At 53.1% G+C, this 16,792-nt stretch overlaps 2 protein-coding genes across 2 annotated transcripts; one reads left to right on the top strand and one right to left on the bottom strand.

Annotated features, from left to right (window-relative positions):
- Window positions 1-727: 727 nt before the first annotated feature.
- CIAO2B (cytosolic iron-sulfur assembly component 2B) lies at window positions 728-2,630 on the bottom strand. Its single transcript, XM_045890973.3, has 5 exons — window positions 2,432-2,630; window positions 2,195-2,274; window positions 1,829-1,954; window positions 1,330-1,375; window positions 728-938 (listed from the first exon to the last, which is right to left on the bottom strand). Exons 1-5 carry the CDS (start codon window positions 2,574-2,576, stop codon window positions 841-843), a joined length of 495 nt encoding a protein of 164 aa, XP_045746929.1. The 5' UTR covers window positions 2,577-2,630; the 3' UTR covers window positions 728-840.
- A 1,170-nt stretch (window positions 2,631-3,800) lies between these two features.
- Window positions 3,801-16,316, top strand: CES2 (carboxylesterase 2). The gene is made up of 12 exons (XM_045890970.3): window positions 3,801-4,108; window positions 8,447-8,651; window positions 9,524-9,665; window positions 10,485-10,618; window positions 10,700-10,958; window positions 11,223-11,321; window positions 11,588-11,728; window positions 11,848-11,928; window positions 12,180-12,324; window positions 12,740-12,877; window positions 13,403-13,475; window positions 13,930-16,316. The coding sequence occupies exons 1-12, from the start codon at window positions 4,033-4,035 to the stop codon at window positions 14,114-14,116; spliced, it is 1,680 nt and encodes a 559-aa protein (XP_045746926.1). The 5' UTR covers window positions 3,801-4,032; the 3' UTR covers window positions 14,117-16,316.
- The last annotated feature ends 476 nt before the right edge of the window (window positions 16,317-16,792 follow it).

Raw genomic sequence — 16,792 nt, 5'->3', positions numbered from 1 at the left:
ATCGAGTCAAATGCTTTTTTTTTTTTTAGGTTTTATTTATTTGACAGAGACACAGCGAGAGAGGGAACACAAGCAGGGGGAGCGGGAGAGGGAGAAGCAGGCTTCCCATGGAGCAGGGAGCCCGATGCGGGGCTCGAGCCCAGGACCCTGGGATCACGACCTGAGCCGAAGGCAGGCGCTTAACGACTGAGCCACCCAGGCGCCCCAAGAGTCGAATGCTTAACTAAGACACGCCGGTGCCCCAAAGCCTGATTTAAAGGAAAGAAAAAAAAAAACAACAACAACTATGAATGATATTTTGGGGAAATTTATAAACGATTGGATATTAGATGATGTTAGAGAATTTTTCATTTTTTGGCCAGGTAAGAGTACTATGGTTATACAGGTTTACTCTTAGGAGACCAGGATGAAGTACTTAGGAAGTGAAGGCTCATGTGTCTACAGTTTACTCTCAAATACATTTATATTATACATACACACATAAATCAGACCAATGTTGCAACATGTTAACAACTGTTGAATATAGATGATGGATATACAGGTGTGTTCACTACTCTCAATTTTTTTGTATACTTGCAACTTTTCCTGATGAAACCATTGGAAGAAATTTTAAAAATGCACTGCATCTCATCATCCCAGCCTGTATAGGAACTTGTACTCACGATTACCATCTCCTCCCAAACCCCGGGATCACCCAAGATGAAAGATTCTGAGACACACTGGGAAATGAATATAAATTAAGGGTTTATTACAAAATGCAAAATGTTAGTTTCTCATTGTCAGTGATTCAAGAAAACAAGGCCATGAGCCCTGGGTGTGACTGGGGGCAAGAAGCCAGGCTCAGGAGCGGGCTGACAGGCACTGGTTCACAACCTCCAGCAGGTGGGTATTCTCTAGGGCGGCTGCTACCCGTTCCTTATCTGCAAGCTGCTTGTTCACTGGATGGGAAAGTAACGGAGAAGGATCAAAGCCAGGCTCCGGCCAGCCTGCCAACCAGCCCCACTTCTAACCCTTGTATATATACATACACACTTGCACCAACCTCCTGTCACCTCCTTCCCAGGACCCCAAGCCTCGACCAAGCTACCCAAACCACCTGCTGCCCCTTGTACTATTAAGTCTGACACACCCTGGTCCTGTGTACTTAGAGGGAGAGGGCAGGATTGGAAGAACATGGTAAGCATAGGACACTTAAGCCAGCTTCACTCTAGGCTGCCACCTCCACTGAGGACTCACCCACCCAGCCCTCCTCCTTCCATCTTGCCCTACAAACCACCATGGCAAGGGGGAAGCCTCAGGGCCAATGCCTCAACATCAGCCCATGCTTACCTGCATGCTCCGAGGCATGGGTCCCCGGTGTAATGTGCACATCCATCTGGGAGGGAGATAGGTGGGGTGTGAGGACTTATCACCTATCTACCCCCTCGTCCCCTTCCCCCCACTCATCACCTTCCACTGATCCTCCTAATCATGACTGTGGACTCTGGACCTCCCATTATGCCCCAAACCCACCCACAGCCACTCCATCTCTACCCAAAGAACTGACTGCTACTGTTGACTTAAAGGCCTGCCTCTGCCCCATCCATGCTCCAAATCTATCTACAGCTTCCTACTCCCCTTCCTGCCACACTCACTACTTTTCTGCACTTTCCAGCACAGGCCTTTATATTTGTTGTCCCATTCAATTGGAAAGGCTCCGCCCAGTTTCATCACCACTACGTGGGATCCTTGCAGGCCTCACTCAGATGTCCACATTCATGCTCTCCATGTCTTCCTCAGAAGCAGAAGCTCACCCCTGTCCTACCCCTGGGGCTCAGTTCCAATTTACCTTAAAACGCTGGGGAAGGGATCGAAGAAGCTTGACTTTGATGGATAGGCCAATAAGGGTGGCCATGCTGCAGTGTGGAATGGTGGGTGTGAAGGCCACGGCCACCGTGCTCTCAGGATCGCTCACCTAGTTGAAGAATGAGATCTCAGAAGAAGGCACTCCCTTCCTCTTAGTATGTTGCTTCAGCCAAATTGTCTAACCTCTAGGGGCCTGTTTCCTCATCCACGAAATGGGCACAGCAATCCCCCCCTTCCGAGGATCCCCTGACGACTCCGTGAGCTGACAGAACGCCAGTCTCCTGGTGCAGATGAACTTTTCTGACTCTTCCGAACCATCTGCCCCCCACGGACGCTGGCAGTGACTCACCTGAACCCGGACTTGCTCTACTACGTTCAATTCTTCCAGTGTCAGTGGATGCTCCGGGTCATTAATGGAGCGAATCAGATGTGGCAAGTGAAGGAAAAGGGACTCTGCCTTAGCCCACTCAGAACCCTCCGCCGGGAATGCCCGGCCCTGATACAGCGCCACTAACTACTGGACATCATCACTTCAGCCCCCTCCCAGGCCCCCGCGAACCCGCCCGCGTGCGGCAGCGGTGGATATCGAAGATCTCGCGCGCGTCGATGCTGTCTGGAACCTGCTCGTCCTCCTCGCCCGCAGTCACCGGTCGCTCCCCAGAGCGCTCGTAGATGAGGGGGTTAGCGTTCTCCAGGAGGCCGCTCCCCACAGCGCCGCCGCCGCCCACCATCCCGAAACCGCGCCGGCCGCTGTAGGCGCGCACTTCCGCTCCCGCAGGAGCACTTCCGGGGAACGGGCAGGGGGCGGGGCGGGGCGTGGCGACGGGGTCGCTTGTGGGACATGCTGCACCGCCCTACTCGACCTGGGCTTTGAGGGGGAGCGGTGGCCTCGGTGCCGTCTGTACGTTAACCCGGAAAAATGCAGACCACCCCGGCGAATACACAGAGAGGGCACTCGAGCGGCACGGGGCCGTTGGAGCCCGTAAGTTAGGTGCTGGACGGCAGAGGCCACGGCTGGCTCTTAGGGACACTAAAGACCGGCCAGGCGTATCTTCGGGCACCACTTCCTCCAGGAAGTCGGCCCTCAGGCTGGGCAGGTCCCCGCGTACCAAGCGTCCTCTGTCCTGGCACCGTTTACTGCTTTTCGGAGCCACCCGGTGACGCACCTGCCTCGCCCTTTCCACCTGGGCCCCAGAGTGCCCTGCCGAGTCCCTAGCACACGGACCCGCAAGCGCTCCTTAAATGTTTGTCAAATAGATAAATGACCGATCTTTGCGGGAGGTGGGGAGAGGGGAAGCCATAGGATTGGGTTGCCGTTGTCCTTAAGATAATGCCACAGACGGGCGCCTGGGTGGCTCAGTTGGCTAAGCGACTGCCTTCGGCTCAGGTCATGATCCTGGAGTCCCTGGATCGAGTCCCACATCGGGCTCCCTGCTCAGCAGGGAGTGTGCTTCTCCCTCTGACCCTCCCCCCTCTCATGTGCTCTCTCTCAAATAAATAAATAAATAAAAACCTTAAAAAAAAAGAATGCCACAGTCATGGGTGCATTTCAAAAGGCAGGCTGTGGCTGAATAGGGAGGAGGCCCGCGGAGACCCTCAGATTAAGGAAAATAAGGCATGAGGAACCTTGAGGTGGACCCAGAAACTGAGTCCTGAAAGCAAGGAAGAGCTCTCAGGATGGGCAGTCCCACCTCCCTACCTTTGCTCATACGGTTCCCTTCACCCTGAACAAAGATCGTTCCCATTTCTACATCTGGGGGAATCCTGATCGTGCACCTCCTCACGGAAGCTCTCCCGGGTTCCACAATCACAGCTTATTGCTCCCTCTCTCTAGCCCCAAACACCCTTATCAGGCCTGTGACCATGAGGACAGTGAACACAGTGACTCCAGTTTTGAGGAGAGGGTTGTTGGTATTGTGGAGGGGCTGCAGAAGCCTCGCCGCCCCTTCTGAGGAAGCCCAAGGGGGTCTGGGCAGAGGGGAAGTGGCCATGCAGTGCCCGCCTGTCACTGGTTTTTGCTGTTCAGTCCGCCCCCCGCGCCTCCCCCGCGCTTTCCCTGCCCAGCTAGCCCCGCCTACTCCTAGACCAGTCCAAACTCCAGACCTGGTTGAGACATTCTCTGAACCGCCGCTGGATGGGCACCAGGGCAGTCTTTGGGTGAAAACAGCAGTGTGCTGCGAATAGACCATGCTACTGGACCGACTTCGCGTGCGGCTGAACGCCGTGGTCTGTGGGCTCCTGCTTTTCCTCGTCCTGGGCCAGGGTGAGGCTCTTTCGAGGGGCGGCAAGGACTGGGATGGGATTTGCCAGATTCTGCAGAGACAGGACCTGAGACTGCAGGAGGGAAGGCCCCAGGGAGGTGGATTAGGGTGGAGAACCACAGTATGGGGAAACTTGCACCAGACCCAATGCTTCGAAACCCCTGGCTGGGCCCCCTGAGGTGCAGAGAGAGTCGTGGCTGACCGAGGTCACACAGTACGGAGGGGCAAGCGAGGCCAGGAGCTCTGAGGGGCACCTGGCGAGGCAGGCGGGAGTGGGGTCATGATTCAGGACGTTTCCTTCTTAGTGTTTGTGGTAGAGCTAGCGCTGCCTGCGAAAAATAATAATTAACTTCCTGCCACGGTTTGGCTCTGAGTGTTGCGCCCTTGGCCAGAGGGGCGTCCCAGCACCTGCCAAGTGCCCCTCCAAAGGGGCCCAAGTCAAGATTACTGGCTCTTGAGGAATCTGCGCAAGCCCACACCCCTGCATCCTAAAGCCTGTCTGTTGGAGAGATTGTCATATCCTTCTATTCACCTCATGCATCCATCTGGGGTGAGGTCACCTTTTGTTCTCCAGAGCAAAGGTGATTGCACTTCGGGCCAACTTCCATTTCTCCTGGCTGTTACCAGTAGCGTAGGCTATTCTGGAACCATGCATGGGGCCTCCGCAGCTCCTTTGCCCCCTCTTAACTGTGTGATCCTCTCACCCCAAATGGCCCTACCTGTGAGACCCAGCTATCCTCCCCTTTCCCAGTCCGATCTGCCCTGGAGGCATCAACATTAATCCGTTTCACATGGCCCACCCCAAGAGGCTTCCGCCCTTCCCAGCTGCTCACCAGGCTCTCAGAGGTCACTGAGAGCCTCCAGCAGGACAATTTGCTAGGCCTTGCTGATACCTCCCTTTAAAAAATGTTAATGTTTCAGATTGGACCTACATTCAAAAAGAAAAAATGGACAAGCCGTAAGAGGGCACAGGTGATAATGTCTGACCCTCTCCTGTTCCATCCCATCCTGGCTCCTTCACAGGGACCATTAGGATCCCCAGGGCCTTCTACACACTGCTCAGGAATTTACTCCTGAGGATGCACACGGGATGCACACATCCTTGGTTTTCACCTAAATGATCACAAACTCCCTCCTTTTCTGGCACACAGCTTTTTCACTTCCTGACACAGGGGGTGACCTCCCCACAGCTGTACATGCTAGAGCTTCCTCATACCGTTTCCTGCAAGGGTTTCTCTTCAAAGAGGAAGCATCCTTGATGTAACTGGCCTCTGATCAGGGACATTTCAACAGGTTGTGTCCTTTGCCATAACAATTTTCAGGCATTGGAGGCCAGTGGCCATAGTGAATTACATGGACAGATGTCCCACCTGTGTAGACAGCATGTTACTGGGGGGAGGGGTGGGCCTTTGACTTGGGAAGACATTGCTTAGTTGCCCTCGGTGGAACCTGTGAGTGGCTGCTGACCCCGGCCTTATCCACACGCTCTGGCATCAGGCTCATGTGCATCAGTGTTGATCCAGTAGGTGATCTGAGCAGGGAATAGGCAGGCGAGCTGGGAAGGGAAAGGTGGGTCTGGCAGGGGAGTGGGACTGAACAGGCAAAAACCAGTAACAGGCAGGCACTGCATGGCCACTTCCCCTCTGCCCAGACCTCCTTGGGCTTCCTCAGAAGGGGCGGCGAGGCTTCTGCAGCCCCTCCACAATACCAACAACCCTCTCCTCAAAACTGGAGTCACTGTGTTCACTGTCCTCATGGTCACAGGCCTGATAAGGGTGTTCAGGGCTGGAGAACAGGAGCAATAAGCTGTGATTGGGGAACCCGGGAGAGCTTCCGTGAGGAGGTGCACGATCAGGATTCCCCCAGATGTAGAAATGGGAACGACCTTTGTTCAGGGTGAAGGGAACCGTATGAGCAAAGGTAGGGAGGTGGGACTGCCCATCCTGAGAGCTCTTCCTTGCTTTCAGGACTCAGTTTCTGGGTCCACCTCAAGGTCCCTCATGCCCTGTTGTCTCTGATCTGTAGGTAGTATAGATCCCTGAGGCTGTTTTTTGGTTTTGTTTGTTACTTTTTATTATGAACCGGGCTCAGTTAGGCCAAATTCTGCAGAAGCAGAACCTGAACCTGTGGAAGGAAAGCTCCAGGCAGGCAGGAGCTGGTGGAGATGACACCAGGGGAACTGGGAGCCGGACTGCTTACCTCCCTGCACCCTGAGGGGTAGAGAGGGTCGGCGCTGCCCGCAGCCACACAGCACCAAAGGGTTTCCGGTCTGTGGTAGAACACTATAACACACCCACTGAATCCATGACATACCTTCAATGATTATCAAGACCTGAGCAACCTGGTGTCTAGACTACCACCTCTCCCTTGCACCATTATTTGAAGCAAATCCCAGACATTATATCATCTGTAGATATTTCTATGTCCTATTAAGAGAAAAGGAATATATATATACATATAACAATATCATGATTTCTTAATGCAATCAAGTATCTAGCCAAATGTTCTTATTTCATATTATCTCATAGATGATACTAACAGGGTTGTTTTTTTTTTAATAATCAGGATTCAAATAAGGTCCATACTTTGAAAATTGGTAGATGTGTTGCTTATAACAGCTTTGCAATATAATCCACATAGCATACCATTCACCTGTTTAAAGTATACAATTCAATGGTTTTTAGTATATTCAAAAGTTCAGCACATCAATTCCTCCTTCCCCCCACCTTGAGCCCTAGGCAACCACCAATCTGCTTTATGTCTCTATGGATATGCCAGTTCTGGGCATTTCATATAAATGAAATCATCCCATATGTGATCCTTTGTGACGGACTTCTTTCATTGAAGATAAGGTTTTTAAGGTTCATCCATGTCGACATGTTCAGTACTTTTTTCTCTGTATGCTGAATGATGTTCCATTGTACAGGTGAGATACATTTTATCAGTTGATGGACATTTGGATTGTTTCCACTTTTTGGCTATTATAAATAATCCTGCTATGAGCATTCACGTGCAGGTTTTTGCGTGGATAGATGTTTTCAGTTCTCTTGGGCTTATACCTAGAAGTAGAATTGCTGGGTTGTATGATAACTATGTTTAACTTTTTGAAAAACTGCCAGATTGCTTTCCAAAACACCTGCACCACTTTACCTTCTCACCAGCAAGGTGTGAAGGTTCCAGTTTTTCTACATCCTTACCAATGTGTGTTATTATCAGCCTTTTTTATGTGAATCTCTTTGAGTCTTCGGTCTTCCTCTGCCTCTCTTTTATTTTCCTTGTAATTTTGTTTTTATATCGAAGAAACCAGTTTAGTTGTTCTGGAGAGGATCCCAGAGTTTGGGCTTTGCTGATTACATCCGTATGGTGTCTTTTAACTGTTTCCCTGCCCCCAGTATGCCTGTATGCTTGTGTTCATTTATTTGTATTCTAGAGGCTGGATCAGATTTCAATTTCAGGTTCTGCTTTGTTATGTTTCGGGGCAAGACTATTTCATGTGGGGCTATGGACTTCCATCAGAAAACATACATCATCTGACTTTTTGTGACAAAGTAAGTTGTTAACATCACAGTCAGATTTCAGCGAGCCTTTCTCTTAGCAGGAGTGAAGTGAACATTTCTTCCTTGGCGTATGAGCCATTTTTTGGTATTCCTTACTCTGAACGTATTCCCTCACCATTTCACAGTTATTCACCATATATGCACAACTGGCACACTTCTTTTTCATTTGTAGAAATTCTTTGTGTGTTAAGAATCTCACCTGGGCTCCTTGTGTTAGGCGACCCTCAGTCGCTTCCTCCCCGCCGATCCCCATAGTAGGGCGGGCGGTACTTCTTACCGTCTAGTTACAGTGGTACCTCATTTTCGTAGCTCTCCTCACCATATCATCACTCTTGGTTTGAAAGATGCTTTCTTTATGTCATTTCTTGCCACTTAGAGCATGAGATCCCTAGGGACAGGAGCCTTGCATGTCCTATTCCCACAGTTCTCCTACTGCCTCATGTGATCCACACAGTCAGCAGAAAGGATACTCTCACCCCTTCAAGCTTATGTGACCATTTGTTTGAAGCTCCCAGGGCTCAACGATGGTGCTGGGTCCCAGGAAGCCTCGCTGAGTGTGGTGGAAAAGGCTGGGGCCAGATCCAGTGAAGAGAGTTGGGGGAGTGGGCGGGAGTGGGTTGGGGTGCTGTGGACACACAGGGTTAAAGGCAGGAAATTTGTAAAGCAAGTGTTTGTAGATCAGAGTCCCTTCAGCTGGGGACCGGAAGCAGCCGGCAACTTCAATAGCCTGGGAGGGCAGCTGATGGATAGACTCAACCCTGATGTCCATTTCTCTGCTCACAGGCCAGGACTCTGCCAGCCCCATCCGGACCACACACACCGGGCAGGTGCGGGGGAGCCTCGTCCATGTGAAAGATACTGATGTGGGAGTCCACACCTTCCTGGGAATTCCCTTTGCCAAGCCGCCTCTAGGGCCCCTGCGATTTGCACCCCCCGAGCCTCCTGAACCTTGGAGTGGAGTAAAGGATGGGACCTCCCACCCAGCCATGTAAGCAGGGAGTCCAAGGAACTCCAGTGGAGGGTGGAGGGTACTCCAAGTTCTAGGCCAGGCTGCAGTTGTCATTTCGTCTAAACCCCCACGGCCAGTCTCCCCTCTGAGTTTAGTGGATCCCCACATGCATTTTTCCCATAAGCATGCAGACACTTGGAAGGGTAAAGTAACTTGCCCAGGCTCTGGGCTTGACACTTAAAGCAGAGATACACATCTGCCTCACTTCTAGCCATGTCAGGTGTTCTCTGCCCCCAGGGGAGGCTTGGGTTGGCTCCATGAACCCCGTAATAGCCCTTGACTCCAGCAGCAGGTACTATAGATCCCTGAGGAGTGGAGGACCCCCTCTGTGTGCAGTTACTGGTCCAGTGACAGGGCCAGCTGCCATGGGCCAAAGGGCATGTATATGTTCTTGCAACTGGAAACTCTGTGGGAGAGATGAGGTTCCCTGAGAGCCTGAGAGCCTGACTGGAGCTGAGGGCTGTCCCACTGCCCTTCTCATGAGAAGTTAATATCCATTCATTCGGGCAGCCCACGGATGTGGGCTACTCCCCTGTTCCACGCCTGTCTGGGTACAGGAATACAGAGCTGAATGTCAACACTTGCAACTCACGGCTCTCACAGAGACCCCCAAGAGTCAAGATTTCCTAGCCTCAGGAGGGTTGATATCCAAGACCTTCATAACCTTGAGGCCTCCCTGGAAGACGGGGCTCCCTCCCAGCTTCCCCAGAGCCTGCGGCCTGTGACTTGGTGTGGAGGGGCTTTGGGGAAGGACCGTGTGTGAGCAAGGTCTCGGGGGAAGTGGGACTGAAGGTGGCGGGGAACCAATCTGGGCCCAGGATCTGGTTTTGACCATGGTACGGCCCCGCTAGGTGTCTGCAGAACATCACTATCATGAATGCAATGGCTTTGAAACTGCTGAGTATGACCCTGCCTGTCACCTCCATGTCCGAGGACTGCCTGTACCTCAGCGTCTACACGCCTGCCTACGCCCGGGAAGGTTCCAGTCTGCCGGTGAGTGCCAGGCCCTGCCGGCTGCGGTGTGGGAGCACATTTCTTCTGCAAGAAGATTAGAAGGGCCAGGATCAGCCGGGGCCCCTCTGCAGTGTGGACCCTATTAAGAAGCCTCTCACTGTTGGGGCCAAGAGAGTGTTCTTACCCAGCATGAGTGGCTGACCCTCGGGCATGGGGTCATAGAACCCTGGCTGCTCCCGGAGGTCAGAAGCTGTGGCCCTGGGACGGACCCAAGACTCACCCAACCCACTCATGCCCAGGAGACCCACTCAGGTGCTGTATCTGTTGGACCAATGAGAATGGAGAAACTTAACTACCGTGCATGTGCGATGACACCCCTTTTCTTTTCACCTCAGAGAGAGTTCCAGGAGAAATGGAGCCAGGCTTTGGTACATAGGGTGGGACCCAAAGTATGAGAAGCCCAGTTTTCCTGATAGAAATTGGGTCACCTTCAGCCCAGGTCATGAAGACACCACCCACTCCTGCCTATCTATCTATGTGGTTAGGCACACAGAGCCAAAGTGGTGGAGAGTCGGGTGCCTGAGTGGCTCAGTCGTTGGCCGTCTGCCTTTGGCTCAGGTCACGATCCCAGAGTCCTGGATCGAGCCCCGCATTGGGCTCCCTGCTCGGCAGGAAGCCTTCTTCTCCCTCCCTCACTCCCCCTGCTTGTGTTCGCTCTCTCGCTGTGTCTCTCTCTATCAAATAAATAAATAAAATCTTTAATTAAAAAAAAAAAAGTGGTGGAGAGTCCAGGTAGCAGCCCCAGTGGGGTTTGGGCTCGGTGGGAGCCACATGGTGTCTGTGCCTCAATTTCCCCAGGTGTTGGTGTGGATCCACGGTGGTGGTCTTGTGATGGGCATGGCTTCCATGTATGATGGCTCTGTGCTGGCGGCCTTTGAGGATGTGGTGGTAGTCACTATCCAGTACCGCCTGGGTATGCTGGGCTTCTTCAGGTGAGACTGGGGCTAGGCAGGGCAATGCCGGCTGAATGAAGCCAGGACAGCCCCATCATCCCTGTCCTTGCCACCTCTCAGCACTGGAGACAAGCATGCACCTGGAAATTGGGGCTACCTGGATCAAGTGGCCGCGCTACGCTGGGTCCAGCAAAATATTGCCTATTTTGGAGGAGACCCTGGCCTTGTCACCATTTTTGGCCAGTCCGCGGGTGGCACAAGCGTGTCCTCCCATGTCGTGTCCCCCATGTCCCAAGGACTCTTCCATCGTGCCATCATGGAGAGCGGTGTGGCCCTGTTGCCTGGCCTCATTGTCAGCTCATCCAATGCAGTCTCCACGGTGAGTACCCCGAACTGTGGGAAGCCAGACTGCTGCCTCATCTCTTACCTCTCAGCCTCCATTACTCTGTTAAGTGGGGATAACAAGGGGCCCCGTCATGGGCAGGACTGTCCAGGCAGGTGGGCCAGCCCCTCTGGCTGAGACCTCCGAATCCACACCTAATACCTTGAGATTTGGGGTACACCTGCCCCCGGCTGGGACGTTGGGCAAATCCTTCTCCCCTGTTTGGAAGGATGAGCCAGCCCCTGCCTGGTCTCTTTACAGATGGTGGCCAACCTGTCTGCCTGTGGCCAGGTTGACTCAGAGGCCCTTGTGGGCTGCCTGCGGGGTAAAACTGAAGAGGAGATTCTGGCCATCAGCCAGGTTGGGCTGAATGGACGTGTGTATGGAAGAAGGGGACGAGTAGGGGTGGGGAGCCTGTGCTTTACATTCTCTGGGCAAGTTACTCCATCTCCACACCTTGGTGTCCTCACAGCCCTGGGTGGAAAGTTGAGGCCAGGCCATGCTAAGCCAATGGCAGGACCTCTTGGGGGAGGGGGTGTGAGCATCCTGGATGAGCTGGGAGCGGGTGAATGGGACTCAGAGCGCATCAGGAAATGTCTGGGACCTCACTTCGTGGGCCCTCTCAGCCCTTCACGATCACCCCTGGCGTAGTGGATGGGACCTTCCTGCCCGGGCACCCCCAGGAGCTTCTGGCCTCCGCTGACTTTCAACCTGTCCCCAGCATCATTGGAGTCAACAACGATGAGTACAGCTGGCTCATCCCCTCGGTGAGGCCCAGCCCCAAGCTCCAGGTGCCGGGGGCCCCCGGGGGTGGTGGGGCCAGGGCTCAGGGCATCAGAGCTCTAGGCCCATCCTACCCTCAACTGGAGATTCTCCCACTACCCAGACCATGAAAATCTCTGACACCCAGAAGGAAATGGACAGAGAGACGGTGAAGGCTATCCTGCAGCAAGTGTCGACAACGTTGGTGAGGCTTCTGGGGTCCTGCCCCAATGGAGGGGGACTCTTCTCCTGTCCAGAGGCAAGGGAAAACCCAGCCCCAAGATATCTTGTCCATGCAGTATCTCCCATGAGCAAAGGCTGGGGTCACCCCAGAGCTCAGCCCCTTCCTCCCATTCCCTATACCGCCCCAGAATCCATCTCCCCAAACCTGACCCTGCTGCCTCCCTGCTGCTGCCAGCCTGCCTAACCTGACTATTTCTGATCCCCCTGGGGTAGATGTTGCCTCCTGAGTCTGTTGACCTGTGGATGGAGGAGTACATGGGGGACAGTGGGGACCCACAGACCCTCCGAGTCCAGTTCTCTGAGATGATGGGGGACTGGATCTTCGTGATCCCTACACTCCAAGTAGCCAATTTTCAGCGTGAGTAAATCTATAAGGCCAGAGCAGTGAGGGGGCAGCTCAGAGCTATAGGTCCCTCGTGAGGTCTATTGGTGTCCAGGTCCCAACCCATGTCTATATATTGGGTCCTTAGGTGCCAAGCACTTGATGTCCCTCATCTCAGTAAATCCTCAAAGCTAGTCTAAGAGACGGACATTTTCCCCATTTTACAGATGAGGACCTTCAGTGACTTGCCCAAAACCACACAGCTAGGAAGTTCCGAGGTCATGATTTGAACCCAGGTCCTTCCCCCTCCTCTTACTCCAGCCAGGGGCTCCCTCACCCATTGTTCAGATTCCAACCAGCTTTGGACCTAGCTATCTTGTCACCACGGGTGATGCAGGAGAGCCCCAGGTAAGGGACCACCATGTCATGGCCTGTCCACCCCACCCCCTAGGCTTACACGCCCCGGTCTACTTCTACGAGTTCCAGCATCGGCCCAGCTTCCTCAAGGACATCAGGCCGCCCCATGTGAGGGCAGACCATGGTGATGAGGTATTCTTTGTCTTCGGAACCCTCTCTTGGAGAGGCTACGGTGAGTGTTCCTGGGAGAGGTCCCTCAGAGACTCCTCGTTCCCAGAATGGGGGACGGGGCCTTGCCTGGGTCCCTCCGTGAGGGTGACAGATGAGCAAACCAAGGCTCAGAGAGAGGATGGGACCAGGTGCCCAAGATCTTACAGTTAGAGAGGCTGAGCTAGAATTGGACTCCAAGACTCTTCAGAATGGGGCCTGTGCTCCCCCCACTCCCCCCCCCCGAACCGTGGATGCCTGGCATGGGTGCAGAGGAGGGTGTTTCGCAGGCATATTTGTTTCTTAAATCACTTTCCGGTGTCAGGAGGAAGGAGAGAGCCTTCTCGGTTAGGAATGAGCCTTGTTGGGGCGAGGAGAGGGCCTGGCGCCCCAGGGCTGGGACAGGGAGTGGGCAGAGAGCCAGGCCAGGGAGGGCAGAAGAGGGCCCAAGGAAAAGTTGCACGTGGGCTGGCGAGTGTGGTGGGGGCTGACCTGTGTGCTGAACTGGGGTTGGCCTTCCCCTGGACCCTTTTCCTCTTGCTCTCTGTAGTTGAAGTCACGGAGGAAGAAAAGCTGTTGAGCAGGAAGATGATGAAATACTGGGCTAACTTTGCTCGAAATGGGTGAGATGTCACACCCCACCCCAACCTCCAGGGCTGGGGGGGGCTTGAACCCATTCACGGGCCCCCCTTTTCTGTTGTGACCTCATTAGCGTACATGTATCCTTAATTGCATGGTGGCTCCTTCCCCAGCTCCAGGTCCCACACAGACAGGGAGGGGCCTTGTGGGTGCTGGGTGCTCCATCTCCAGGTGACCTGGAAGAGGGGGACAGTGCTATGTTACCCACAGAGCCTCCCTCTGACGGGAAGGGAAGAAGCAGTCCAGGTTGCCCTGCCTCCTGGTGACACTCTAGTGGGAGGTAGTTTCTTTCCTAAATCTAGAAGCATCCCCCTGTCATTCCCCAAGGCCACCTGGCCTGTTTGGCACCTCGCCTGACCCCAGTTGGGGTGCCAGGTCTGGGCTCAGCAGGGCTCCGAGTGACTCTCCCCCTGCCCTGCTGGGTGGGCATGTCTACAGGGACCCCAACGGCGAGGGTCTGCCCCACTGGCCCGTGTTCGACCAGGAAGAGCAGTACCTGCAGCTGAACACGCAGCCTGCAGTGGGCCGGGCCCTGAAGGCCCAGAGGCTTCAGTTCTGGACGAAGACCCTACCCCAGAAGACACGGGAGCTAATGGAGGCGGAGGGGAAGCACACAGAGCTGTAGCTTCCTGTGTCTGGGGCTGAAGGGCCGGGGAGGGGGGGCTCGAGTGCAGGTGGGGGTCTGCCGGATATACCCACACACATGCACTGAGGAGCCAGGGGCTTTTCCTTCCTTCCCTTAGCCATTCATTCGTTCTGCCAGCCAGCCAGCCAGCCAGCCAGCCAGCATTTACTAAGAACCTACCGCATCTTGTTAGTTGCCAAGCCCCCATAGGTCCTCTCATGTTAGACGCACTCAGTGAATCCCCCCATTGGCAAACCCCAATGGAAATTCACACCGCACCGAGCCTCAGGCCCCGTCCCCTCTTCCTCCCCTCTCCCCCACCCCCACCCTCCCTCCCCTCTCCCTTTGAAGGAGGGTGCTTTGGGAAGTGTTACCCACACCTGGCTCTCAGCAAGCCCCACGTGCTCCCATATTTGTACAGAGCCAGTAGAAAATCTGGATGCCAGGAACCCAGGAGCTCCGAGATCTTGGCCATCGAGGCCACCAACTACTGAGGATGTAGAAGTCCCCGTCCCCACCCATTGTCTCCTAGACGAAATGTCATCTACCACTTACATTTAAACACCCACCCAGTCACTTACCTGTGTCACACAAGGTGGCCGACTCCATTTTTTGTAAGAAGACTGAGCTTGTCCATGGGCCCCTGGAGCCTGGGCGAGCTGTTCAGTGGCCAGGAGAGCCAGATGGGTCCCTCAGCCACCCACCTCCTGAAGTCTGCCTTTATTTTCAGTGGTTCTGTGACACAGCTGGGGGAGGGGGAGGGCAAACTTTACACAATTGCTGCACATCAATACAGATGTTTATCTGTGAGATGTTCCCTGGAAGTAGGATTGGGAGACCAGAAAGTCCAGGAGAAGAGACTCTTTTCTCCTTGGTTCCAAATGTCTCTCCATCCAAGGAGATCTCTTTCCTTTTGGAATACTCCTTGTCAACCATTCCCCCACCCTCTGCTGACCTTCCCCCAACTCACCGTGGGCATCCACATGATCAGTTTTCCTGCTTACCCCATTGCCTCCCCTAAACTTTTCCTTCCCTCACCTTATCCGACCCCCCCCCCCCGCAAAGGAAACCCTCTCTTACACAGTATTTGATCTCAGTGTGCAGAGATACCAAATTGTGTTCACAGCCTGTTTGCTCTATCAAAGCACTTTTTCTCTAAGAGGCTACAGCCTCCTTCTTCTCATAGACCTAGGAGTCCTGCTGTGCCCCTGCCTCTGACCAACTTGCCCTCTCCAGGCACTAGATTTTCCAGGAGGAAAGCCCCCTTCCTTCCCTCCACTGCCTGTAAGCCTAACCACAGAGCCTCCGGAAGTGGGGTCTGAAGGATGGAGACTGGCCACCAGATGGCAGACAAGAGTAACCTTAAGCCTGGGCCGTCTTGAACTAGGGAGAGGGGAGGGGCTTTCCTTTTAGGGGACACTGGTGCATAATGCTTCTCCTGCATCCTGAAAGCATTTATTGAGCACCCACTGCATGCATGCCTCTGTATGTTTTTCAGTCCTTCAGATGCACAATATACTTTCCAAAAGTGGGTTCCCAGTATTAGTTTTTTAGTCATCTTATTTTTTAAACAGTTTTATTGTGGAATAATTTACATACAATTAAATTCCTTTAGGTGTACGGTTTCACAAAGTTGGCTAAATATATGAGACATACAACCACCATCACATCAAGTTTTAGAATGTTTCTCTTTTTTTAAGATATTATTTATTTGTCAGAGTGAGCACAAGCCGGGGGAGCGGCAGGCAGAGGGAGAAGCAGGCTTCCTGCCAAACAGGGAGCCCGATGCAGGACTCCATCCCAGGACCCTGGGACCATGACCTGAGCCGAAGGCAGACGCTCAACTGACTGAGTCATCCAGGCATCCCTCAAGTTTTAGAATGTTTCTAAACTCCAAAGAGTTCCTTCGTGCCCCTTTGCAGTCAATCACTGCCCCGACCCTGGTCCCACACAGCCACCAAACTGCTTTCTATTGCTATAGTTTGCCTTTTCTAGAATGTCATAGAAATGGAATCATTTATTACTGGTTTCTGTCATTTACCATAATGTTTCTGAGATTCAACCAGTGGTTTCCTTTTGTTGCAAAGTAGTATGTCATATATGGTATGCTACATTTTTTTCCATTCACCAATTAATGGACATTTGAGTGATTTCTATTTTTTGGCTTTATTAAAGTTGCTGTGAACATTTTGAGACAGGTCTTTGTGTGGACATATGTTTTCATTTCTTTTTTTAAAAAGATTTTATTTCTTTGAGAGAGCACACACGAGCAGGGGGGAGGGGCAGGGGGAGACGGAGAAGCAGGATCCCCACTGAGCAAGGAGCCCGAGATGCAATGCGATGCGGGGGCTCGACCCCAGGACCCCAGGACCCCAGGATCATGACCTGAGCCTAAGGCAGATGCTTAACCGACTGAGCCACCCACTCACCCAGTGTTTTCACTTCTTTGGGGGAAATAGCTGAGAGTGGAATTGCTGGGTTATATGGCAAGTGCATGTTTAACTTTTAAAGAAAATGCCAACCTGTCTTCCAAAGTGACTGTACCATGTTTGTGCCCCACCAGCCACCTATGAGGGTTCTGATTGCTCCATAGCCTTGTCAACACTTGGTCTTAGTCTTCTACCGTTGATTAATTGTAGTGGGTGTGTAGTGATATCTTACTGTGCTTGGTTCCCC

The sequence above is a fragment of the Mirounga angustirostris genome, unplaced genomic scaffold (assembly GCF_029215605.1).
Source record: "Mirounga angustirostris isolate CCGP_5_RB_7025 unplaced genomic scaffold, mMirAng1.0.hap1 SCAF_16, whole genome shotgun sequence".
Lineage (NCBI taxonomy): Eukaryota > Metazoa > Chordata > Mammalia > Carnivora > Phocidae > Mirounga > Mirounga angustirostris.
Note: the sequence above shows the minus strand (reverse complement) of the source record. Positions and strands in the feature narration are given on the sequence as shown.

Excerpts from the sequence above, each read along its gene's own strand:
- CIAO2B (XM_045890973.3), bottom strand. The coding sequence starts at position 2,576 with ATGGTGGGCGGCGGCGGCGCTGTGGGGAGCGGCCTCCTGGAGAACGCT. Across the intron at positions 2,275-2,431 it reads CGACGCGCGCGAGATCTTCG|ATCTGATTCGCTCCATTAAT; the intron begins ATATCCACCGCT and ends TTCACTTGCCAC. Across the intron at positions 1,376-1,828 it reads CCCTTCCCCAGCGTTTTAAG|ATGGATGTGCACATTACACC; the intron begins GTAAATTGGAAC and ends TCTCCCTCCCAG.
- CES2 (XM_045890970.3), top strand. The coding sequence starts at position 4,033 with ATGCTACTGGACCGACTTCGCGTGCGGCTGAACGCCGTGGTCTGTGGG. Across the intron at positions 9,666-10,484 it reads GGGAAGGTTCCAGTCTGCCG|GTGTTGGTGTGGATCCACGG; the intron begins GTGAGTGCCAGG and ends CAATTTCCCCAG. Across the intron at positions 11,729-11,847 it reads ACAGCTGGCTCATCCCCTCG|ACCATGAAAATCTCTGACAC; the intron begins GTGAGGCCCAGC and ends CCCACTACCCAG.